Raw genomic sequence first — 26,563 nt, 5'->3', positions numbered from 1 at the left:
CATCCATCCCCATACAACCACGCGTGTGACTTCCGGGCTTGGATTGCAGAGCGCAACATCTACGGATAGATCAGGAGTTGATGGATAAATGCACATAGTCAGAGAGGGGTCTCACACAGAGTTTGAAGCCCGAGAGACGAGCTAAACCGGGCGGAAACGTTTCACCGGTAAGTTCCCACGCGGTGGTGCGCGTTTATGTGCGGGATGCTGCAGTCGCGTCAAGATGCCCAAGATAAACAGAGGCAATTATCGAAGGAACACGCTTTAATGTTCTATAATCATAATAATAATAATTGTTGTTCGTATGTTGCTGAGTTTATATCAAGGTGTGAATGTAGCGCAGCAGAGTTAATAAACTGAACAGGCGTTTAAAAGGAGTCCACCGCCAAAATGAAAGCTTATTAGAAAGAGGAACTAATGTAAATCATAGTTTCTATCCCTGAATGGGAGCCACTGTACTGTTGCAATTAAACTGAAAGTTTTCTTTTAGGCTTCTGTGAGGCTACTTTCTGCAGCGTTTATATGTTTTGGACAGAATGTTACTAATGAAATTTAATTTGCAGTAGTCACAAGACGCTTTTAACTTTTATTATGTACGCGCACGTCAACCGGAAGTTATTTTGTTATTGAGTCGTGCTTGACACCGGTTAGTGCGGCTGGATGTTGCAGTTGCAACATCAGTGGCTTACTGCTGAGACCACTTTACTTCCAGTGACTAAAAATGTCGAGTCTTGTTCTCATGCTTCAGTAGACACAGACCCTGTATTTGTGCAGTAATGCAAACTGCAATGAGAATAAAAATCATTCTCTTGATACAAGATGCAAACAAGAATGGAGCATTTTATAACAGCAGCACAAACCCAGAGCTGAAAATGTATGTCATCTCACATCACTCTAACCTTTACAACCTCAAATGGGTTGCCACTTTTAGGATGTATTTACACAGGTGAAGTGGGTTACCCTGTGGCAACCGTTATCAAATGATGCAGGTCCATTAAAGTGCTCCTGTACCTACAGACAGAGATGTCATTGTCTTGCAGGGATGGTCCAGTGCGATTAGAAAACACACAGACACACTCCTTTTCCCTGGAAGTGATGTTTCTTGGAAGTGTGAGTGAGCAGGACAAAAGTCTACTTTATTATGGTGTTATAAAATATACCTGAAGTAAATATTTTAACGGTCTTACTTAAGAAAGCTATTTTAATTCATCCTATTTGTTTTTGTCAGTCTACCTGCACCACATTTCCTAATTATCATTAGTAATTACTGACGGTCACAAGCATTTCAGATTAAATTCAAGTTTAATGAATAAAAACAGCTTAAAGTAAGTACTATGTCGATGGCATAAGTTATGTCACCATGTTCAAGCAAACGCTGAGAAAAGCTGTAGTCAGACCCACATAATCCAACCAATTATGTTTTGTGCTTTCACTCTCACCCTCATCAGCTGTTTTGCAAGCTTTTGATTGGGTGCACTGTTTGGAACGGTGAAGTACACTGCACCCACACAGCCACCCACGCATACAAACACTCTACATACATAATTTTTCTCGTCGCTCACACACAGTCTGACCCTGGGGAGAGAGTCGTGTGTCGGCGCGTCGTTTTACCACAATAGCCACGTTGAAGTTTCTGCAAGACTTCAGCCTGCTTAGCCGAGTGGGTGAAAGCATGATGACGTCGGCACACAAAAGACCCCATTGACACAAGCTCTTGAGGAAGCAATGATTCCCTCACACATGCACAGACGCACATGGCCATGCCTACTCACCCCACCAGTACGTAGACCATGCCACAATATTACTCAGTTAATTCATTGATTGCCTGAAAAGCGCCTGCTTGTTGCATAAAAGCATTGAGCAACTAATAATCTACATATTAAGCATTTGTCACCATTGAAGGTAGGAGATTAGAGTCAAGCTTGCCTACGTGTTTCTGTGAAGGAAAGTAAGGTCTTGACCTTTTGCAGAGACAGCAAGGAGTCGACCTTGTTAATCTGGTTATGTATGGTTTGGTCTTTCGGAAAGCCCCAGTCTGCTTGTCTAAACCACTAGGTGTGTGGATTTTTTTTGGCTAATCAGGGCTGCAAGTCACACAGATGCATATTTATGCAAAAGCAGCTTACATCTTTATCTATGTATTTAAGCAAAATGCCTTTTAGCCTAGATTCTCTCAGAATACGAACACGATGGTGCCTCCTCCCTTCTGTGACTGTATCACCTTATCACTGTGCTGTTGTGTAATTGTGCTAGTGGTACCTGGCACTGCAAATAACAGCACTCCTTACTATTGTTATACTATTTGTGCAGGTCTTATAAGAATTTTAACAACAGTTTAATTTTCTGACATAAATCTGCTTAATAGTCTTTGGTTCCAGCTTCATAATCACGAGATATTTTTCAAAAACTATCTGAACAAATTAATTTGCACAATGGCACAACACTGACATTGTTTCATTTTTTGTTGTTATTTTTTGTTGTGTTTTTTTTTTTTTGAGTATTATATAAAACAGGTTTATAACAATAAATTAAAGACACAAGGCTGAAAAACATAGTAAAATACTAAAATTGTTGTTATTATTGCAATAAATAGCATGCAGTCTATTCTCTGCTGGCTGAAGTACCAGTATATTTGAACAATGTGTTCTTTTAGTACCTTTATTAAGTGCTTAAATGTGATCTTATTAGATGTGTTGAGGGGCATCATGTGTCTCCCTATAAACAATCATATCATCTCAATTCATGTTGGTAGGTACTGTGGTGACTAACGTCCTACTACTTGTCATCTTGTTTGCCTCTTAATCATTGTTTATTATGCTCTTAGTTTTGTTTTTTATTGATTGGAACAGATGATGGAACTTAAAATGCTGGATTAATTTGAAGTTGTCCTTCCAGCCGAATATTTTTGCAGCATAAAAAGTTTGTTCACCGTGTGCACAGAATAGCAGTGGAAGTTAAAGTCTGCCAGTACATTGCTCTGTGGATTTTCTCCCTAATTTGTTTACTCTAATTGACCAGCAGAATTTACTCCGCTGTGGTTTCTATTCCATTGACCTTTCTGCAAAAAATTGGAATTACAAGAGACTGTGAAAACAGCAAGCGGACACTGAATGATAACACGTGATGGGATAAAGCATCTGCTCCAACAGGGTGCAGCTTGGTGAGCTGTAGCGTCCTGTGATGAAGCAGGGCTTTCTGGCTGGGTAACAAGACACCAGGCAAAACAACAACACTGTGGAGAAAGGAGTCCACATCCCACAGGGAACAGATGGTAGTCTGGGAGAGCACTGCTGCTAAAAATCTTTGATTTATTTATGAGTCTCAAAGAGACACTTGAGGGTTGAGTGTATTGGGGATTGACCTCAGTACAGTGTGTCAATGGGCAGTTTTGGAAGGGGATGGATGTGATGGTTTTGGAGAGCAAGATGAGCCTCCCCCTCTTATCAATAATGAATTACTACAGCTAAAATAGAGTATTGGGGATTTTTGAAGGGTGCATGTGTGTGTGCTCACAGCATTTTGACAGGAGACATGTTTTTATAGCTGAACAACTGTAAAGTCAGTGAGTGACTAAAGACAAACGTCAATGTGCATTAGCGTTACGTCTGACAGTGGTGTCCTTAAACGCCATCGCCCAAGGACCTCATTACCCAGAAACGCTGTGATATCTAACAGTAGTTGTCACTTGAAAGACGTCCAGTGACCACTGGCGAGTTTGTGGACATGCCAAAATACATCTATGTCAAAAAGCTAAGACAAAGATAGTTCTACGTATATTGTCACTAAAAACTACATTTTTTTTCCCCTGAGCAAAAATACACTTCTTATACACTCAACTTGACTGTTTTATCTGGTTTATTAAACACAATTTTGAAATGTTGATAATCTACTAACTTAGTTATGGGATATAAGCGTTAAAAAAAAAAAATTCAACGTATAGTTCTAAAAAATCTGCTATCAGCACTAGTGTGACTATTTTAAATTGTACCTAACTCTATTATTAATACAGCTAATAACATTATAGTGCAGCTTAATCAATCCTGAATGCAGAAACGTTAGAGTCGTGTTTGTTTACAGAACCTGTTCAGAACTCTGGACAGCTCCCACACGTATCCAGCACCCACTGTACACTCACTGGCCACTTCATTAAGTACATCAGCCCAACCGAATGCAATCCAACACAAAAGCTCTTCCATGAATTACATGATGAACATTTTGGCTCATTATTTGCATACATGATTGACCAGTGAATGTTTGTCACAGTCTCTTCATCACTTTAATGGTAACATAGAGTGTGGGGTGTTGTCATAAATGAGATGAATGTTAGAAATTACTTTTCATGAATAAATGAGTGGCAGTCTACCTGAGGAACCCCTGTTATACTCTATGGATCCAATACTTGCCAGCACACACACACACTACACAAGTACTGAGTTGGAGTTGCAGGGATGGGAAGGAACATTTGAAGCACAGTGCTGATGTGTTTTTGCACAGCATAATAACATTTCTCTGCTGCTTTTTGTGAGCTGTAGAGTACATGTGAGTAATACATTTGTTTCAGATTCTGAATGAGCTGAGATTCCTGCAGGGCTATTGAATTAGAAGTAAGAGCATCATCTCATTTCGTAGTGTATCCTAATTAAGAAAATGAATTAAATGTTGTTAAATGTTGCTGCTCTAATGCCAGGTTAATGTCATTTATTTTCCAGCAGTAGTGTGGACCTGTCAGCTTTTCATTGCCACGGAGTGTGAGTCAAGCTTTCAAACAGAAAGAAGAAGACGGGAAGAAGAAAGTAGGAACTTTTTCTCACAGCTCATCTCTTCCACACCTTCTCTTCATTGCTCTTCAACATCATCACAGCTTCACCAAGATGAAGCTGAAGGAGGAGGACCTGAACCCCATGCTGCTGCTTCTTTTCCACCTCATGGTGTGGATCTATACCCTCATCACCTTTCTGCCCTCCTACCTCCTCAGCTGGGCCTTGAAAACTGACAGTGCCCTGTATGGCTCAGAAGAGGAGCGAGCTAAGAGGGTAAAGGCCCACTCAGTCCTGGGCCCTGAGGGACCTTACAGAGCTGTGAATGCCACCAAGAAGCTGGTGACATCAATGCACCTAGGGGTAGATACCCTGGATAAGATGTTTGAGTATGCCGCTATGAGGTTCCCCCACAGAGACTGTCTCGGGACGAGGGAGGTGATCAGTGAGGAGGATGAGCAACAGAACAATGGAAAGGTGTTTAAGAAGGTACAAAGTGGTGGGGAAAGTGGGCATATGTAGGTAGCAACATACGATTAGCATATATCAAGAAAACAAATAAGTTAAAGAGGCATTAAAGACAACACTGGGTTTACTTAAAGGAATAGTCCAACATTTAGTTTTCGCCCTGAGAGTTAGATGAGATCATTTCTTCCAATCTTATAGCTGTAAATTTTAAGTTACAGCCATTTAGCTTAGCATAAAGAATGAAATCTAATTTTATAATTATCGGACAGACATGAGTGTATCAATCTCTTTATGTGAAGCCGATTTCCTGATATCCATTCTGTTAAGTACGAACAGTGAAATCTTTGAAGTCTCCAAAGAGACTTGGCAAAGTTGCAAGGTAAAACAACTGACGTAACATGAATCATATATTAATACGGTCAGATGCAGCAATATTTGTCTTAAATAATACAACGTAATACTAAATTCCCACCTGTAAATGCTCTCATGCTGCTCCATAACATACTTTAGAAAAGGAAAAATGTGTTTGGGAAGAAATTCTAGCGTTTGGAAATATGTATATTGCAGGATTGTGTATGTGGAAACAAAAATATAGCCATGACCACAGTCAGCCAGTGCAACAGTGCAGCTCGGTGGTGTGCTTTGGCAACAGTGGAGCTCCGTCTCAGCGAGTCATCTGATATATCAGGTTTTGTCTACACAGACTTAGTTTCCTTTTTTTATCATAGGATTTGCTGATTATAGATTATATGAAAAAGAAGAATATTACCTGACTTATAAAGCCATGGGGGATTCATACTGTAGCATAAACAACAAGGGGGAGTGACTGAAAAGAAGGAGGAGGTTTGAAAACATGTGAGAAGAAACCAGCAGAGAAGGACAAAAGGTACAAAGGACAGATATGTTTGAAAGTCAAAACGGATTTATTCAAATTGTCAGCGCTCCTCATTTTAATTAGCAGTATCTTTGGCAATACGCAAACCCCTCGAATTTCTGTGACTATTTCCTGATCCATTGTCTAGACAAACCTCTTATAAAATGTTTAAATGCCAGTGAAATACTAACAACCATTGTTAGTCTTCTAGATGCTCCAAATTCCATAGACCTTACAAACGTTGAGAGAGGACACAGAAGAGAGAGTTTGGATATGTCATGGAAAAAGAAAACAGGAATGAGAGAAAAAGGAGGATTCTCAGTGATGATCTGGAAATTTACTCATCATTTAATATTAAATGTGAAAAAAAAACATGTTGTGGCAGTGTTACCTGTATGTTGCACATTCAGGAATTAGCAAATTTCCAAATTGCACTTACTTATTACCTCTGAATTATCCCATTAATCCCAACAGCCTGATCCCTCTAATCTATTTAAACCCCACTGTTGTAATACTTATTGCTGCAAGAGAACATGCCTTAGCTGTTTAGCTACAAGCTGTTGTTTCAAAACAAGTGGGAAACTATGCCGTAATAATGACAAACTTTATTGATCCCCTTGGGCAATCAATATCACCATCACTGTGCCATGTGGTTGTATTTATGTGCATTATCATATATCAGCCAATAGGAGCCAGTATAACCTCACTAATGCATGAGAAGGAAGCTCCAAATTTGTCTGCAGCCTTCATGGCATCAGCGTTGAAGCCTGTGTTTATTCCCTCCACATGCTAATAAGATCAAATGTTGCAGCATGAGAATAGCTATAGAAGAGGAAGTGGTTCTGTTTGGCAGTTGTGAGCTGTTGCTCCTGCCCCAGTGACTTTTTACAGACACAACATGTGACTTTGGGATATAACACACTGTACTGTGTTCCTCTGTTCCTGTCCCCACTGACACACAATAAAAAGCAGCAGAGTGTTCTACTGTTATTTTTTTCCCCATCTCTCTAACTTTTAACCTTCCTGCTCCATCACTAACAACATTTTACTCTTCTTTATAACTCCTCACCGTCCTCCCTGCAGGTTGTTCTGGGTGAGTACCACTGGCTGTCCTATGAGGAAGCGCTCACAGCAGCGTCCCAGCTGGGCAGCGGTCTGGCATCTCTGGGCCAGCGGCCGAAAAACAACATCGCCATCTTCTGTGAGACACGAGCTGAGTGGATCATTGCTGCCCAGGCCTGCTTCATGTACAACTTCCCATGTAAGTTCAGGATGTCAGTACTTTCCACACTATGTGCGTCTCCCATACTGAATAGATTTGTATCAAATGCTGACCTTTTGGTTTGGGGTACTATGTTTTTCACTGATCAAACTGGATCTAACCAGAGGATTTTGCTTAAAATCTTGAATATGAAAGATGTGTTAGAGTTCTCTGGCCAACTTAGAGATCAGGTCTACACTGCATGTTTACAGCAGCTTCTTAACACCAGAAAGTATGGAAAAATACCAATCACATGTTCCCAGAGCCCTAGGTTACCAACAGGCCAAAAGCCTCCAGATACAACACAGTCAAATACAACAAACCATCACATTGAGAAGTTAGAACCAGAGGCTTATTAACTAGTTCAGTCTTCAGCTTTATCTACCTCTATTCTTACCTCAAAGAGCTTGTATGCCCTACACAGCAGACTACCGGCAAGGCATTATTAGGATTGTATAGTGCGCACTAAAAAAGGAGGGAGTTATAAGGGGGGAAATATTAGATTTTCCAACAATGGTTTGGTTTCAGTGTGGTTGAAAGTCAAAGTCTACAACTAGAAAAAATAGTAACTTAACTTACACATAAAAACAGTTTCCTGCATGAGCACTTTGGCAAATGCATCTACATGACACTGTTCACAGGCTTTAGTGCTGTGGTGTACTTTCACTTTAGCTTTTACTGTGACTTTAAAGGCAACTATGAGTTTTCGCCAGTTCTTTCAGTTCAGTCTTTCCCACTGAGTCTCTTCCAAATGTGTCAGAATTAGTCTGATTTATAGCCATCTCTGTTTGTGTGTGTGTGTGTGTGTGTGTGGTTGCAGCGGACAGCTTGTAAGATGCAGGGTCCAGCTGACAGAAGGTCAATTTGACCCTGTTACATAAGTGTCCCATTTTCCCCAATTCAATCATTTCTTGCAATACAAACGCACGTATATACTTAAAGCAGCACATTTTTGTTTAATACATATTTTAAAAGAAGTGGAAAACGGAAAATTCTTTCAGTTTATATGGCAGTAGCCATCGTTTTTCTCATAAGTGTTGAATTGTGTGCTTGTCAGCCCAAGATAGTTTGGTGTTTCTTCAGATGAGTTCAAATGAATTATTTAACATTATCACAAGGCTTATAGCTTCATACAGTGTTACATTGAATGTGATAAGCATTGTAACATTAAAAGACACAAGAATTACTTAAAATAAATAAAAGAAAATCATTTAAGTGCAACTCTGAAGCAAAGACTTTTTATATTTCATGTTTGGGATGTTAGTGTTGCCCGAAGGGATTCCGTGCTGATTTACTTTTCCACTATTCTGCAACAAAGAGTAGTTTCCTAACTATGAATCTCCAGGACAGAACACTAAGTTCATTCGATCGTCTTTTGCTCTGTGTTCTGTAGTTTATGCTTCATTAAACTGTCATGCTTTAGAAATATTACGCAAGCGCAAGACGATAAAGCATCTTTTTAGAGCGTCTTTCTGTGCTGCATACAGTGAATAGCTTTGGGGGGATGGGGGGTGGGGGGGGGCAAATGAGTTAAAGGTTGGAAAAAGCAATGAAGGAAGTGACAGAGGGGAGGAAAGGGAAGGAGAGAAGTGAGGGGCGATGGCGTCAGAAGAGCGGTGAGAGAGTCTACGTGATCATCCGATGTTGACAGAGGCATCAAGGAGTCAGCCAAAGGCCCCCAGTGAACTCAAACATCTTCGTGTGTATCTGTGTGTGCACATTGTGTTTTGTTAAAAGGCAAATTTGCTGTTCATTTGCGAGTTTTCAGCACTTGTTACTGTTACTGCATACGCTTTCTAACTAATGCTGTTCTCATCTAAAAACGTCACAGCTCCAGTTTTGGCTGCTTTTTTGTTGTTCCATGGTTTTAAAGAAATTCGACCCTTGGGAATCTCCCAAGGCCCTGTTGATTGAACTGAAAAAATGCTGAGTAACACAAGCTTGAAATTCTCAGTAATTTAGCAGTCAGTTGCTGCTGAGCAGAGCCTGGATGTTTGTCAAGTTTCCAGTGTAAAAATGACTTGCAGCGAGTAGCGTATGGTTATATGTGTGTGTCAAGCTGGGGCCCAATCCAGTGTTTAGATCTCACGGCTGGAGGTGTCACGGCCCTCACCTACACACACTAACACACACAGCAGCAATGCAGGAAGTATTGGAGCTCCATGACGCAAAAAAAAATGGGATGTCACTAAGCCCTGTTCCATAAATCCCTGTGTCTGTGTCAGTGCAGGGACACGGGGTTATAGGCTCTATTACTCTGTTTTTCTATCGCTCCCTCTCTTTCTTTTCTTCTCCACTGTTGTTTCCTCCTCTCACCATTCTGCCCTGCCCTTGCTCTATTAATCCTTTCTTTTCCTCTCTCCCTCTTTTTTCTCTCAGACTGTGACAGTTGATCTTAAGCCAGTTTCCTTCTGACTCTCTGATCTTTTAACAACCACACAAGCTGTGGCGCTGATTCACACAGCAAAAGCCTTGTATTGAAATGTGCTCCTTCCACTCAAAATGTGACTTTATTTGGATGTTTGACTTTCATTGTGCAGTTTGACACCACGAGGCTGCTTTCACATTCATGTTCATAGAGATGATCACCTAAATTGTGGGTTTAAGCCATGCACAGTATATAGGAGCAGGATTTCTGACATTAGAACCATGTTGGAGTCAACGGTGGATCAGTTTAAAACTTAACTTAACTGTTACCTCACAACTGTACATTGCAGCTTAGTATTCATGGCACAGGATGTGGTCATCATTGATCAAACTGTATCATATTCATCACATCAGAAGACACTGACTGGTCACTATCTGATTTAAAACCACTGTAATAACTCAAACTACTGATGCTCTGTCACTGTATGCAGGGCTCACGTAGCAGCACTCCATCACACATATGCACTCAGTCACAACACACATACAACCTCACACACCAGTAGAGTTTATATTCCCAAAAGAGTGCTTATCAGCCATGGGGCAACTCGCGTCCTATTGGCTCAGAGTACTGTGCTGAGGAGTTGCCTGATGATCATCAGGCAGTTTGGGAGGGGCTAGAGAAAACTGCTGAGTGCTAAAGACAGAGTGCACATACATTGTCCATCTTCACACATGGGTCACTGTCTACACACATACGCAGACTGGCTTGTCCATAGCTTGTCAGTTTAACAACTAGATCATTATGTACCATATGTAAATTGGGCATTTTGTTTACTGTATTCCTCTTTATGCGTTTTTCCAATACGTCATCTACTGGAATACACAATACAACCAAAATGAACAGCTTTTAAATTTACTATAAATAGTAAATAGTCAGAGGTGGAGTGTCACTGTACTGCAAAATGAGGAGGAACAGACATGAACAAAATAACAGGAGCATATGACATGCAGTGAACACAGCTTGATGGGATGACACCACATTATATCTAGATTATTTTCAGTAATGCTAATTATAATAATATTTCTAATTCAGACATTTGTTTCAAAAAGTGTGTGTATATGTGTGTTGCAGTGGCCACCTTTTACTCTACACTGGGAGGACCAGCCATTGCTCATGGTCTGAATGAGACTCAGGTCACCCACATCATCACCAGCAGGGAGCTCCTGGAGACCAGACTCAAGGTAAACACGCATATGCATACTAGAAACGTAATGCAAGGTACCACTAATCGATGTTACTAAATGCTATCCATTCATTTATTTATTAGGAGAAAGTATTACAGATCCTTACTTTACAAATCTGTAGATAAGCTGCAGTATTCAGGTATCTACGGCATACTGGTTGAGTAGCACTGACTGCTCATTGTTGTGCAGGAGAGAGACATGGTCTGTGATGTATATGACTAAAGCGTTTTGAGTCTACCGTTATCCATCAGAGAAATCCAACACAGTCTATGCAGAGAGTTTGAGTTGTATAGGAAAAGAGGACTATGTCGCCATAGAGACATAACAATAAGGAGAAACGCATGTCCTTTGTGTTAAGAGCTGTTCAGTCCTACAAGACAAATGATGTTTTGGTATTTCTTCTCCCCTTTTATCATAGTGCCATAAACACAGCCCCTTACATGTCCCCCATAGCCCAAATACTGATGAAAATGTGTATGGGATTGGATTGGATTTCTGGTTACTTGTCAAAGAAGAAACCTGCTTCTCGTCATGTGTTAATGTATACACAGCACGTGTGTTCTTGTTATAGCTGAGCTCATGGTCACATTTGTGCTTGTGCGTCAGGCAATCCTAATTGAGGTTCCCAGGCTGCAGCATATCATTGTAGTGGATAACACACCAACCTCATGGCCCGGGTATCCACGTGGCATCACTGTTCACAACATGGCGGCTGTTCAGAAGCGGGGGTCCAGGCCCGAGAATGGTAAGCTTGTGTTTAATTTTCTATACTTAACTAAGAGTTGTAGAGTATTAGTAGAATTATTCAAGTTTCCCCTTAGGAATTTCACAAGGCAAAACGAAGATAGATAGAAAGATGGAATAACCTGGTCAGTCAGTATATTCAGGTAGTCAACTGACCTCATAACATTGCTGAACTTAGACCTGACCAACTGCAGCAACCCCAGATCATAGCACTGTCCCCACAGGCTTGTACGGTAGGAACTAGGCATGATGGGAGCATCACTTCATCCTCTTCTCTTCTTACCCTGATGCTCCCATCACTCTGGAACAGGGTAAATTTGGACTCATTAGACCACATGACCTTCTTCCATTGCCCCAGAGTCCAATCTTCATGCTGCCTAGCAAATTCAATTTATTTACCAAATAGCCTCACTGAGAATTGGTTTTCTTAAGGCTAAAAAACTGTTTAGTCCCAATCCCTTGAGTTCCCTTCACAGTGTGTGTGTGGAAAATCTCTTACTTCCATTATTAAACACCAATTATTATTATTATTCACCAAATGTGAAGTGATCGTTGATCATTCAAGATTTTTTTTCCGACCATATTTCCAACTTGAAGATTATGGTTCCCTGCTATCCTTCCAGATTTTAATTATGCACAGTTCTTAGCCCAGTTTTATTAGTTTCATCAATCTCCTTAGATGTTTTCTTTGCTTGACTCATGCCAATAATTTGACCCTTTTGAAACAGATTTTCCACGACCACAGGATGTGTCATCTTACATGTTAGTTTAAGAAATGAGAAGCTACTCACTGCATCTGTTAGGGTTAAATAACTTGTTGCCAGCTGAAACATAATCATCCATGCAGTAATTATCCAGTAGGAGGCTCTTACCTATTTGCTTAGTTAAATCCAGGTGGTGACTTTTTTTGGACAAGCAGCTTAGCTTCTGAAACCAACAGCCCTGCTTGTGCTGTTGCAAACCATGCTAAATGATAAATGATTGGAAGGAACATAAGTAATAATAAATAATAAAATCTTAAAAGTAACCTTAAAGACCATTTTTCTTTAAAACTGGACAACTCATAGACAAATAAACAAAAAAAGAGAGAGACTGACAGAAATGCTCACCACCATCTCTTCTTTGACCTAACAATATCAATATTGGCTTTCCAAACTGAATACATTATGATTATGATTTTCATATCGTGCATCACTGTTTTAGTGGCAGTTAGTAACAGATGGTCCCACTGTAAATGTCATGGTCATTGTGAGTTTTTGTTTGTTTGTTTGTTTGTTTGTTTATCTTAGGGCATGGAAGTTGTGGGCGGATTGGTATCAGTCCCATTAGGTCATGTGAAGGAGGAAATGCTCACATCTGTGTCGATATGATGCTTATTGGATTGATGAGGAAAAGTCCTCACCTTATACTCTGGCCTTTTGGACAAGCTGAGCCACAACAGAAAAAGCTGGTAGTGTCATGTGTAGATAAAGAGGAAAGAAAGGAGGTTTAGGAAGGGAGGATTGAGCAGTGGGTCATGTTTACACATAGCACTGTTAACTTCACATGACATCAACTCTCAGAGCACAAACTCCTACAAGCCTCACATCCGAGAGAGACCAAAGGGAAAAAAGAGAAACCCTCCCCTTGTGACTCTTATGTACTTTACTCTCCCTTCCTCTCCTTTATGCCTCACGGGATCCTCTGCTTGGGTTCTAGAGGCCTGCTGTGCTCTGACATCTTGGTTCTGGTATTGTATCTGATGTTGAAAAAAAAACAAGACCAAACTTCAATTTCCTGTAAATCTATAAAGACAATTATTCTAAAAATGTAAGAATGTAAGAATTCGCACACTTCCACATTAAAAAAAATGACTGAATTTGCCTAATACACCAGTTTGCCCACAAATTATACACAACTACACAAGTCCTGATGAATAATATAAAGAAATAATGGCAAGAGATGGATAACACATGTATTCATGTAGATTAGATGAATACGTTTAAAAGGAGAGAGAGATGGAAAGATGGAAAATACACAAGAGTGATGAGGATTTAGAGGAGTGGAGATGGTGTTTTTGGCACAGTCAGATATGATCTTCCCTGCGCCAAGAGGGGCCTGATTGTTTAATATCACAGCTGACTATTTTCCATCCCTGTGTTTGAACTTTTACACAGCCTCTCTTGAATTACTAACACTTAAATATTTCCTTGGCCTCTGACACCCAGAGCATTTTCCTCTATTAAATCTGTTTATCCTGCACACATGCAACAGATGGAGCCGAGGCTATAACTTATTCCAACAATATGTCTGGGTGTCTGTCTGTGTTTCTGTAGAATTCAGCTCACATGTGTTTTCTCTGTTCGCATCACAGCAGCATGTGAGCGCAAACAGCCACTGGCTTCAGACATTGCAGTCATCATGTACACCAGCGGGTCCACAGGCATACCAAAGGGCGTCATGATCTCCCATAGCAACATTCTTGCTGGAATCACAGGAATGGCTGAGCGGATACCCAAACTGAGGTACGCTGGGAAGCCAAATGCATGAAAACTATACTGTATGGTACACCCTTGGAAATGTCTGTGAATGTGTGTGATCATTTTTTAAAGCAATACGTCAATTTGTGCTAATTTCTTGGTTGGGATTTCCATGTAAACTGAGCACGTGCACAAGAATGACTCAGCCAGCTACCACCATGGTGCAACAATAAGTGCTAACATTAGAGCACAAAATTACCCTTCTCCCTGGGAATCCACATGGGTGAGAAAATGCAGAAGGAAACGAGCGGCGTATGAGTGGTGGAACAAAATGGGATGACGGGAGGTTAGAGGGGTGAAACTATTGTCATCTCCATCACATTTCCAATGTCAATGATGAATTTCCTGTGTATATTAAGTACTGTAAATGTCCCTGCCATGTGTGCGCTGGATTTTAAATGCGACCCCTCAGAATTAGGAGGATCCAGAAGTACTTGTGTTCAGATAAATATCTAGTGAGTAGATCATAGTTATGTCCCAGCAAAGGAACAGATGGCTCAGATATTAAATCTAATCTTTCTGGTACATATTTATCTTCTATAGATTACAGTCATATGATTAATCATTCTAGGGTTAATGTGTATTAAAACTGATTATACAGCAGACCGTACAGTGTAAATTACATTATTTCAGCTTTATGATTAACTTGATCTGATGCCTGAATCAAATAGCACTGATTACTTGTTTATCAGAGTTTTTTTGTGTGTTTACAGTGAGAAGGACACCTACATTGGTTATCTGCCTCTTGCTCATGTACTGGAGCTCAGTGCAGAGCTTGTATGTATCTCTCACGGCGCTAGGATTGGCTACTCCTCACCTCAGACTCTCGCTGATCAGGTAAATGCATTATGACAAATACCCGTCGTAGTTTAAATGCGTCAGTGACGTCTGATGTGTGCAGTCATTACTGTGATATTGCTTCTTTTTTCCATCCAAAGTCAACCAAGATCAAGAAAGGAAGCAAGGGAGACACCAGCGTCCTGCAGCCCACTCTGATGGCAGCTGTCCCAGTATGTACACACAGCACATCATGCTTCTACAGGCTAATGTCTGAGAAGCCTCAACATTTACTAGATCTCTCATAGAGTCACTATCCTTAAAGGCTTTCGCACAATGCCATCGACTTGAGTCTGGCCTCATTTGGAAGCAAATCAGCCTTCATTCTGTCTTTGTTCATAGTCCAGCTGTTGAGTAGCAGTGACAGAGTCCAGCAGGCCTGAATCTGCCGGTTCTGTTTCTGAATTGACGTAAATCACTCTCTGCCTCCTGCCACTGACCAATGCTGCTTTTTATCACACATAAACATAACAGTGTTAGACGCCCGTGGGATATAATGGTGCATTGGAGATTGGCTCGATCCGCTCGTCTTTGAAGTATGTTTTAGAGATTAATCCATTTCAGCACTGATGACGCCAGGCGGGGCTTTACTCAAAACCTACCATGGCTGTATTTATTTTGTCAGTGAAAGGGCAAAGAAAGGGTTCCACCCTTCTTAAGTGCTTTATTAGTTTTAGAGGGAGTTTACAGTTTAGGGAAATGAAAAAAGTGGGGTCATGACATGCAGTATCAGCTCCATAAGGTGAAGCACAATTGTGTTGTTTCCACTGCAGTCATGTCAACTAGCACCACTTTATTGCCCTTCACAGGTTTCCTGTATGTAATACTGCTGTGATTATCATGCACCACAATACAAATAATTGTTCTCTGTGAAAGTTTTGTATTTTTTCTCATCAGTTATTTCTATAAGTTATAGAGCACTTGTTGGGAAGAACCTTTTTAGTATATTATTGTCCCATACCAGAAATTCTTTCAAATATTTACTAAAATAATGGCACAAAAGTCTGAAAGCAGCATGTATGGTGTCAAAAATGAAATGAAAATCCCAGTTTCTAAGTTATTGTCATCATGTTAGCTAGACTTTACACTGACTAATTCGAGACAATATGCCATTGGCACTGAAATCTCTCCCTCTCTCACACCATGAGCACATCCCCACCCTCCACCCCCCATCTCCCAGTGGTCGTAGTGTAAAGGGCAGAGGGCCCCAGTGTCTGGAACCATTCACAGCTGTAAACAGAACGTGAGAAAGCCCCATGTGGTTATCCCCACGACACACACACAAACTAACACACATACAAATTGTTTGCTGTGATATGACTGGATGCTGCATGAATCCTGTGCCGACTTCCTCTCCCACTGCTCTAGCTTCACACACATGTACTTGTGCACACACATACACACCGACAAGGGCCACAGCTGGTTTTTATTGTTTTTTGTTGGTGCCCTTTCACCCATTTAGCCACAAGTTCAGCTTTTGATGATTTGGATGATGGATTTGGATGAAAACATTTTTCTCAATCTTTGGGTTTTACGTCTCTCTTTCACTGAGGGCCCCCGACAGCAGGAAAAACAGGTCAAGTTACAGAAACAACCAGGTTATAGCTAGGGTGCAAAATAATACCAACTGTTTTAACTGATGTTCCTGACTGAGAAACACATCTTATGTCATTTTTTTTTTGTGTGATTGTTTTCTGCATGAGTATTTATTGCCTCAGTTCTCTCTGTATTCATATATACTGAGTACATATAGTATTTGTTTATCCATCTTTTTTAATCTTGGCTGCAGGAGATCATGGATCGTATTTATAAGAATGTGATGACCAAGGTTGAAGAGATGAACTTTGTCCAGCGAACACTCTTCATTCTGGCTTACAACTACAAATTGGAGCAGCTCACCAAAGGAAACAGCACACCTTTATGTGATAAGTAAGTACAAGTGTTGAAGAGAGAATCTTCAAGAGTTTTTGAGGTATAGGATTCCTTGAACTGGTAGAAGTGCATGTATTTCTAATGTGCACATATCTGAAATCCATCCAGGCTGGTGTTCAGGAAAATTCGCTCTCTGCTGGGAGGTCAGACCCGCGTCTTGTTATCAGGAGGAGCGCCGCTCTCCGCAGCCACGCAGCGCTTCATGAATGTGTGTCTCTGCTGCTCAGTGGGTCAGGGATATGGTCTGACTGAGACCTGCGGAGCTGGAACCATTAGCGAGAGTAAGGATGAAGATAATCATACAGTAGTACAAATATAGCATGCTACATTGTTCATAAACATATCTAACAAAACACAAGTAAGGGAAGCAAAAACTGCCTTTAAATGTGATTGTAAGTCTCAAACACTAATGTTACAGAGGAACTAAATTATCAGTACCTTAAACCAGGACACATGTTCACACTCACATCTAAGTTAACCTCAGCCTTTGCTCAACTGGGGGACCTTAGGGCTCAAGGTCTAAACTCATTATATGAGTTTATCTCTGCAACCACAAAGTCTATTTGAATACTTTTGGTGTCATAGTAAAGAGAACACTATCAAGCTACGGGTTACTGGTAAAGAGTAAATAACGATGGCACACAACACAAATTAAAAGTTTTTATAACTTGCCTAGTGATTAGTGCATTGTTTCAAACTGTGTTTTCAAAATGCTTCTCAGGGTCCCTCAATTGGGAGACCATAGAGCTCAAGATGTAAAATGTCAAAATAAACAACTTGAAATAAGATCAATGAAATTAAAAGACTGATTATCATCAGATGAACTGAAAAAGTTGCATAATGTTAAGTAATTACAGGGGGGTTGCGTCAAACTCTCCAAGCAAAGATAAAAACAGTGGGAGGCCATGAAGAGGCGTACAGTACGCATGGGAAAGTAAACCAAAAGAAAATAATAAGATTCGCTATAGTATAGAGTATATTGTGCATGGGTGGTAGAGAACAGAGAAGGGAGTGGGTTATTTGTCCAAAAGAAATAAAGTAGGATGCAGTGGTGTGGAAAAATCAACATTAGCATCAAGGAGTTATACATTTTTAGCCTGTTGTGAAATTCCCAAAGTACAGGGAGTGAAAATGGGTGCTCAAGAAAGTATCGTAAACAGGGAAGTCATTTTTTATTACTGTGTGGAAAAGAATGCCACTCATAGCATGGATGTCCCAGTAGTCAGATTTTGAATTATGCGGCTGATCTACTGACTATTAAAGCCAGAACTTTAATGAATCTATGGAAGTCCTCCCAGCCTTTCCCAGGCAGACTAAACCATCAGCGGCCAGCAGCCTGGTACTCTCCTCTGCAGTCATTTGAGCCAGGAAAACACTGCTTTATGAACCTTCCTTTGGGATGGGGTTTCCATGGTGAGGGAGCAAGTGAGGTCGAGTTGCTATGGTAAATGTCGTGCCTTGATGCTAGTGGGTTTCCTGATCACGTGTGTGTGTGTTGTCTGTTCTAGTGTGGGATTACAGCACTGGGAGAGTGGGAGGACCGCTGGTTTGCTGTGAGATAAAGCTCAAAGACTGGGTGGAGGGTGAGTGAGACAACGAGTAGGAGCTACACACACACATACACACACACACACAATCGATGATGAACAACACAGTGTCAAATATGATTCACAGGGACATGAATCACTCTTTACCACTTATCTGTGTAACACAAACACACACATGTTCACACACATTTAAACACTTCTCTGAGTTTGCCAGTCCATGCACCATTTGTTTCCATATTTCCAAGTCTAAATTTTCATTTCAGCAGAGGTGGCTCATAACCTTGTAAGGGAATGATACCAACAGCACTTCCATCCTGTTGCACAAGAGATCATAACTCATTTTAATACGCTCTGTTACATCTTGATACCTAACTCGGGTTTATTGCTTGCTTTGCTTTCAGCGCAGGTTTTTACGTACAAATAATATGGTCTTGCAGAATTTTCAGAATCAATGTTTTGCATTGCATCCAGTGATATTAAACCCTGCTTTCAGGTGGTTATCGTAGTACAGACAAGCCCCGTCCTCGAGGAGAGATTGTGATTGGTGGACCAAACATAACAATGGGATACTACAAGAGTGAACCTAAAAACCAAGACGACTTCTTTGTGGATGAGAATGGCCAGCGGTGGTTCTGCACGGGAGACATAGGACAGTTTCACGAAGACGGGTGCCTTGAGATAATAGGTGAGGAAAAGGTGGGTGGGTCAATTGATTAACATGTGGGTGTGTAGATTAGAGTAGAAGTATGTGGTTTGGTGGCAGCAGAAAACCATTTGTGGGAATATATCCTGGTTCACATGCTTCAGCATCAAAAGCACAAATAATCAACATTGTGCCCCAGAATCTTGAACTTCTTCCAGACAACCTCTCTACTCTGCTTCCATCAATCAGTCTGACAGAAAACCTTTTAACAAATCAGATTTTACATCACTTCCCAGAATTACTCCTCAGACATGTTTACTTTAGTCAGCCAGAACCCCCCAGCTTTTCTGCTTTTTCTAGATGACGTTGGTCAGATATGTGCATATTAGTGGAAACCTGGTCATTTCCCAGCTTCCTCCCTACTTTAGTTAAAGATATACACAGACATATTCACACCAACAGATGTGCACATTGACATGCAAATTCTCACAGTTCTTACAAGCAGCTGTCTCCTTTGTGGATCTAGATCGTAAGAAAGACTTGGTGAAGCTACAGGCAGGAGAATATGTCTCCCTGGGAAAGGTGGAGGCCATGTTGAAGAACTGCCCCTTGGTTGACAACATCTGTGCCTACGCCAACAGGTGCGTGCTAGTGCATGAATTGTAAACACTACACTGCTATTTTATATTCCAATGCATTTATGACTGTCCACATCATCAAGTGCAAATGCATAAACTAAGAAAAGCTATGCTCCTCACATTGACTCGATGCACGGGTTCACACGGATGTAAGAAGAAAAGCCACAGAATTAATTGCAGCTTAGCATTTCATCATTTATGTACTTAATATTAAAACTGCACACAGTCACTAATCTTCTATGAGATGAAAAAGGATAAAAATCCAGACAGTTGGTAATAAATATCAAGATTTGTGACAGAGTTCAGTTTTAATATTTAGTACAAAACGGAGGAAATGGCAGCTGGAAAGTGTAGTGGTAAGATCGAACTCCTGGAAAGAAACACACAAGAAGTTGAGAAGTAAAAGGAAGAGGCTAGAACTGCTGGATGCTGAAGATCCAGATCCAAAACATCTGGGATGAGGCAGCAACAGCCAGGGGAGAAAGAGAGAGGTCCCAGGACAGCCGACAATCCAGCACAGAGAGGAGGAGTAAATATGCAGAGAAGAGAGAGAGAGTGGAGGCACACAGCTCGGTCCCAATGTGCTTAAAAGAACAAACAAACAGAGGGTTAGACGGATGCTGTGGTTTTCAGAAGGTTTACAATGATCTCGCCGACAGGGCAACACGGACTTCATAAATTTTACATCCTGTTCCTTAAAGCTGCTGTAATCAGTGTTAATATTAACAATGGATTTTTTGACTATGAAAGGGGTCAGTCGCTGTGACAGACTCAAGGAATTGTTACCAAATATCGTTTCTCTCAGCTCTGCAGAACCTTTTAGTTGCTAACAGGCATGGACTGTTTCCATTTCCTTTTATGGATAATTATCTCACTCGCTGAAGAATTCTTGGTTCCTTCCCTTCATTACAAATCCATGCACATCATGCATAATTCACTTTATTTGGCCAAACTTTCACTTGCTAGAAACATTTGCCCTTTTATAACTGCTTTCTTTCCTCTTCTAATTATGCAGTGACGAGACATATGTGATTGGGTTTGTGGTGCCCAATCAGAAACAGTTACTCGCTCTGGCTGACCAGTACGGTATCAGAGGGTCATGGGAGGAGCTGTGCAACAGCAAGGCCATGGAGGAGCTGGTCCTGAAGGCCATCACTGAGACAGCCGTAGCAGGTAAGAAAGAACAAACATGAGGTTCGCAATAACCGTCCAACATTTAATACCCATACTCATTAGTGCTCATGTTACATTTTCCCCTCTGTTGCAGTCCAACTAGAGCGCTTCGAGATACCTCGCAAGATCTGTCTGAGTCCAGACCCATGGACTCCTGAGACTGGATTAGTAACTGACGCATTCAAGCTCAAACGCAAAAATCTGAAAACACATTACCAGGATGACATCGAGAGAATGTATGGTGGAAAATAACACGGACCAGCACGTCATTATTCATTCTCAAAGCATAGACCAACACTTGACTCAGAAACACTCTCAGCCACCTCATTTCTCCCCCCCGTCTTCTACCCCATAAATTAAAGGGCCTGCATCTCTGGTAAATCTCTAAACACTCCCTCTTAACACTCCTTAGACCTCAAAAAAAGAATAGGATGTTGCAATGTCCCACTTTATTGTGCAAATATGAACTACTTCTGCCATGGAAGTGGCTTTTACTTGAATTTAAGTGAACACAGGAAGATAAAGTATTTGAAAGCATTGAGAAATATTCAAAATACCCCCCTGTCCACTGCTGCATTCTCCCTTTTTTGCATCCAGGTGTGTGACCTCTTTGTGAACATCTTTATTGTTCCAGATGTGAGTTATGAAACAGAGAGTCTGTTGAACTCATCCTGAGTGCCACAGGAGCAGCTTGAGTCGGCTGAAAATGTTTGTTGCCTTGTAACTTTGTGCTCACCCATGAGCCACTAGATTGATTTTGTATGTCTCCATGTCAATTTTCCTTTGGTGCATTTTGATCCTCTTCTCAAATTCCTTCGTCCTGCAGGTCAGGAGACAGTTAACCAATTTGTTTCATTGTTTTTAGTTCTGTTAGTGGTTTATTTTGCCTGCCACCCACAGTCAGACACTGACTCCCACGCTCGTGGGGCGTCCGTCTCATCAGCACATCTTGATACCAAAAGCACAAAGTCATTTGAGGGCAAATGAGAACAGGTTGGTTATAGCACTAAGGTCATATCTAAACTAATGAGTTTATTTTTTCATAATTAAAAGTAAGACGGTTGGTCCTATTTTAGAAAAACAAATGCACCTAATAGTCTTATTCAAAAGAAAAGAAGCAACTGTTGTTTAGTCTACTGAATTTTGCTACAGTGATAGAGTATACTTTTGTACTGCATGTCCTGTACAGACCACAGTGTGCACAAAAAGGCAAATCTACTTGCTTGTATTACAGATGTAATGAGTGTTATCATTATCACGTTTGATAAATCATAGTGCTATCTAAAATGCATCACTTCTGTCCAAGTAGGGCAGTTGGTTACAGATAGGATTTAAATAAAACACTTTTTCAACGTGCGCGGGTGCATTGGCTGAAAAATTAGCACACTTTTACAAGAGCAACTTCTTTGTATATGACTGACTTTTATTTTACATGGCATCAGCAACTTATTTATGCACTGCACAAGTATGACAGAGCATCTGATTATGAATACGTCCACACATGGCACAAAGTATCCCTCATTGTGTGACACCTGTTGCCTTTTTTTGTGAGTCACAGCTTTCTAATTCCTGGCTGGATGTTAATATAATGTGTACAAATACTGTATGTATGTGGAGCTGTGATCAGTATAGAAAGCACATGTATTTTAGCTTAAATCTTTATTATTAAAGACCTGTTTTTGATCTCCATTCATCCGCTTTTTACCACAAGTGCATCAAACTATTTATTGCCTTTGGAAAAATACTTAAATTACATAAATAAAAATTGTGCTTGGTCTATACACGGGTATTTTATTGTTTCGTGTTTCTGTCACAGTCATCATGTCAAATGATTTCATTTGTACTATTTATTTTGTATTCAGCAGCCTTATTGGGTGTGAAATTGAAGCCTATGTGACCACCACACAGGCAGATGATGACATTTATTTACGTGTGAAGACAAGAGTGAAATCAACCCTCACAGATTTAATAATAGCAATTACTGGAACCTAATCCAATTGAATCATTAACGCTCACCAGTCATTCCAGATTTCAAATATAAATTCCCAGTGAAATTCTACGTCAGCTGGTTCTGGTGAAAAGGGTGGAGTTGAGTCCCACTATTGAATTAGTTATTAGGGTATCACATTCTTATAAGAAAGAGAAAGTGTGACCCATAACATGAAAAAAACACTATTTAAAAAAAGCAATATTAACACCACTACCATACAAAAAGCAGCTATTAATATTTAGCTATTAACAGCCTCCTCTATATAAGTTCACTGTCATGGTGGCATTTTCAGGCACAGCAGACACCAGTTTTCAAGTTTCAAAGTTTTTAATTACTTTTTACACTAAGATTTTACATAAAATAACCTCATAAAATACATGGCAGACTAAAGCAGTGGTTCCAAACAGAAATTCTAAATTATTATATATTATATTATTTACTAAATGTATTAGTGGATGGATGGATGGATGGATGGATGGATGGATGGATGGATGGAGGCTCTGTGCACTTCTGCTGGAGATTAAAAAAATACATTTTCCTGGTGAGAATATTTGTTATGCATGTCTTTCACAGTGGGTCTCAGTCTGTCTTTCTCTTTCTGCAACATGCATGCTGGTGGTGCAGTGATGAGTTTACTAAAACAAATACTCTGTTTATTATTTTGGTCCTCTCAGCTCCACAATGTCATTCATGAATGTTTTGTGTGAGTTTATTCATAGGCTTCAGATTCATTTGCAAGGAAATTGAAAAAATCCTGAGTGATGAGATGAACGGAGTAGATATGTATTTGTGCACCAGGATTGCACAGAAGCTTGATGGGAAATTCAAAAACTGGTCCAGTAAGGTGTATTTGGTCATGCATGTTAAATACACGTAAGCGTGAGTGATCCTTGGATTAATCCACTCCCTATTACCAGATTCTAAACTGTTCATTCTTCATAATGTATTTTTCCATCCCATCCCCTCAGGACCTCTCTCTTTTCAGTTCTAGAGATGATGCAATACTTCTTCAGTAAGTTATTAAGTCAAATATACTCACAGGAATTTGGTGGTTTCATAAGAATCCCCCATAGGCGTCAAAAATGTGAAAATCTACTCTTAGTTTTTTTTATATATATTTTTAATATAACGCGCTTTCAGGGCTTCCATAGACCCAAGACTCGTGTTACAAACATGTCATGTGACTCATGATGACACTCCAGGGTCTCCATATAAATAAGTTCATCCACTTAGAGGAGTTGCCAAAGTCCAGAAGAGCTGCAAGGAGACACAAGCTGGAACGTTTTACATGAGACAGTTCTTCAGTTTGGTGAGTTGACAAATCATGACACTGTCACTGTTAATAATGTAGGTGGTTAGTTTTGATTTGTGTACAAATAATAATAATACTTTTTTAAAACAAAAAGTCAATCAAAAGAGAAAATAGGTAAAAAATAAATAATATAAAACAGATCTGAAAGCAGTTTTGTCTGTAACGTTATACTTTTGGGTGCATAATGACTATGGCACAAATATCTTTACACGTTTTCATTTTTTTTCATTAGTTTTTTCCAAGTTCCACTCATTGTGACATGTGCGTAAAATGTGCGTAAAGGTGAAATTTATGACTGTACTTTATCTTTGCAGCAAACTTTTAAGATCCTAGGTAGGCTGCACTGAAAATGGATGACCTGAAAAACTCCACAGCTTCCCCCAAACACCACCTCCCGCAAACAGAGAGCAGCGCAGACTCCCAGGCGGACAAGAGTGACGGGAACGCGTACCTGTACATATTAATAGTCATGTCTTTCTACGGAATCTTCCTCTGTGGCATAATGCTCGGCTACTTCCGCTCCAAGAGGAGGGAGAAAAGGAGGATCAACATCTTTACGCGCCTGGTGCACGAGGAGGAGCAGCGCATGTGGGGCGCACTTCCCAAGAAGCACAGCCTCACCTTTCCAGCCGCCGTGTCCGGACTGTGCTCGGTGCAGGTGTCCCTGCCCTTCTGCGGTAACCACGGCAATCACTTTGGACATCTCCAGTACGAGGGCGCGCTTCCATCTCCGCTGGCGTGCGTGCTGTGCACGGAGCAGAGCAGCATCAGCTCCCTGTGTTCCTCCCCGGACACACGCTTTGCCATAGAGGAGGAGTCAGACAGCGGCACGGCGGAGGGACCGGAGGACAACACGAAGGGAGGATCCGAGAACAGCGGAGATGATTCAGGCTGAACCACGCAAGAGAAGCTGTGTGTGAATGACCAAACATAGGACACACATAACCTGGACAGAAAACACAGGAGGTTCTCAGGCCCAAACTGTCCAAACACCAGCAATGGTTAAAACACCAATCTGCCTTTAAAACTCCCCAAACCAACATATCCTCTCCATAAAAGGGCTGGAAAAAGCCAAGGCTCAGTGACTGCGTGAAATAAAATGCTTTGGACAGCTGCTGACAGTGCAGAGGGAGGTCCAAAATATATTTGTTTGATGCATTATGAACTCATTTCAAACTTTGTTTTTAGGATCTCCACTCTCCATATTTATATAAGAAAGAACAAATATTTACTTTTACATATTGGCAGCATGGAATCATTCACCACCTTAGGCTGTACGTGGCCATATGAGAGTTTCTTTAGGTCTTTGTTTGAAATAGCAGTAGTGGGAGGGAGCTCTGTGACTACAATAGTCATTTTTATATGTTGGGATAACTTATTACTTTTAAATCAATCTGTAGATAGTGAATAAAAGAATTCAGTTCAACAGCTTTATTTATCTCTGAAAGGGTCGTTGTATGGAGATGTTCAGCAGCCAGGCCACTGCACAGCTGAAACACTCAAAGGATAAATGCTTAAAAGCTGTATGTGATTTTCTTTTCTTTTTTTTTTTTTTTTTGAATAAACACTGATTACTGAAAATCACACACGTTATTATTTGTACAGCTATGACTTTGCCTTATTTTGGTGGTGACCCCTCCCTGCAGGAGCCCCCTCCTGACACCAGACTGAGAACCAGCTCAGTGGTTTAGGCTGATGACTCACCCTGCAGGACTCTCAGCGACAGACTGGCTTATTTGGCTATTTGGACCGAACTTGACTTGCTCTTGCCAACATGGTCTTGAGCATTGAAATGTACCTGGAATGCACTTGAAAGACTGAACTAGAGGCTTTCGGATCGACAAACTGTTTATACACGCTAAAGACGTAGGTTTACTTGATGAAAGCAATGCACTATACCCACACTGTCTTTGTATTTGTCACTCTGTAAGGCTTAATTTAAGACGAAGTCTTTGTGGAAAAATAAATGCATATCAAATGAAACCAGCTTTATTTTCCTCTCTCCTTTTTGTATGATGATGTTTCACCAGTGGAGGGCAGTGTTGCAGAGCTTGCTCAGTGGCTGCTTTTTAAACCAGGAAAATGAAAGAGATAGGAAATGAAGGAAAAAGTGGCTCTATTATTGTCACGTTATTTTTAGAGGTAGCCTACATTTGATCACTATAATAATGCAGCTTAGGGCAGATTGTACCAGCAGCATCATTTTTAGCCCATATCCTCAGCTAAACCTGCTGGCTGAAGCATGTAATGCCCCAG

At 40.6% G+C, this 26,563-nt stretch overlaps 2 protein-coding genes across 4 annotated transcripts; both read left to right on the top strand.

The window, feature by feature from the left end:
• On the top strand, positions 1-22,786 carry acsl3a (acyl-CoA synthetase long chain family member 3a). Of its 3 annotated transcripts, XM_026375332.1 has the most exons (16): positions 1-167; positions 4,562-4,604; positions 4,710-5,246; positions 7,183-7,360; positions 10,860-10,969; positions 11,579-11,717; positions 14,070-14,220; positions 14,949-15,072; positions 15,174-15,245; positions 16,862-17,001; positions 17,113-17,285; positions 18,513-18,587; positions 19,045-19,236; positions 19,721-19,835; positions 20,848-21,005; positions 21,100-22,786. In XM_026375332.1, the coding sequence occupies exons 3-16, from the start codon at positions 4,872-4,874 to the stop codon at positions 21,255-21,257; spliced, it is 2,160 nt and encodes a 719-aa protein (XP_026231117.1). In that variant the 5' UTR covers positions 1-167; positions 4,562-4,604; positions 4,710-4,871; the 3' UTR covers positions 21,258-22,786. The 3 variants fall into 3 exon arrangements, with proteins under 3 accessions (XP_026231117.1, XP_026231108.1, XP_026231100.1); XM_026375323.1 differs by lacking the exon at positions 4,562-4,604 and having other exon boundaries at positions 4,713-5,246; XM_026375315.1 differs by lacking the exon at positions 4,562-4,604.
• Positions 22,787-24,154: 1,368 nt separating this feature from the next.
• kcne4 (potassium voltage-gated channel, Isk-related family, member 4) lies at positions 24,155-26,280 on the top strand. The gene is made up of 2 exons (XM_026365685.1): positions 24,155-24,304; positions 24,622-26,280. The coding sequence occupies exon 2, from the start codon at positions 24,657-24,659 to the stop codon at positions 25,200-25,202; it is 546 nt and encodes a 181-aa protein (XP_026221470.1). The 5' UTR covers positions 24,155-24,304; positions 24,622-24,656; the 3' UTR covers positions 25,203-26,280.
• The last annotated feature ends 283 nt before the right edge of the window (positions 26,281-26,563 follow it).

The sequence above is a fragment of the Anabas testudineus genome, chromosome 13 (genome assembly GCF_900324465.2).
Source record: "Anabas testudineus chromosome 13, fAnaTes1.2, whole genome shotgun sequence".
Lineage (NCBI taxonomy): Eukaryota > Metazoa > Chordata > Actinopteri > Anabantiformes > Anabantidae > Anabas > Anabas testudineus.
The sequence above is the reverse complement of the archived record's forward strand: the minus strand, read 5'-3'. Positions and strand labels throughout refer to the sequence as shown.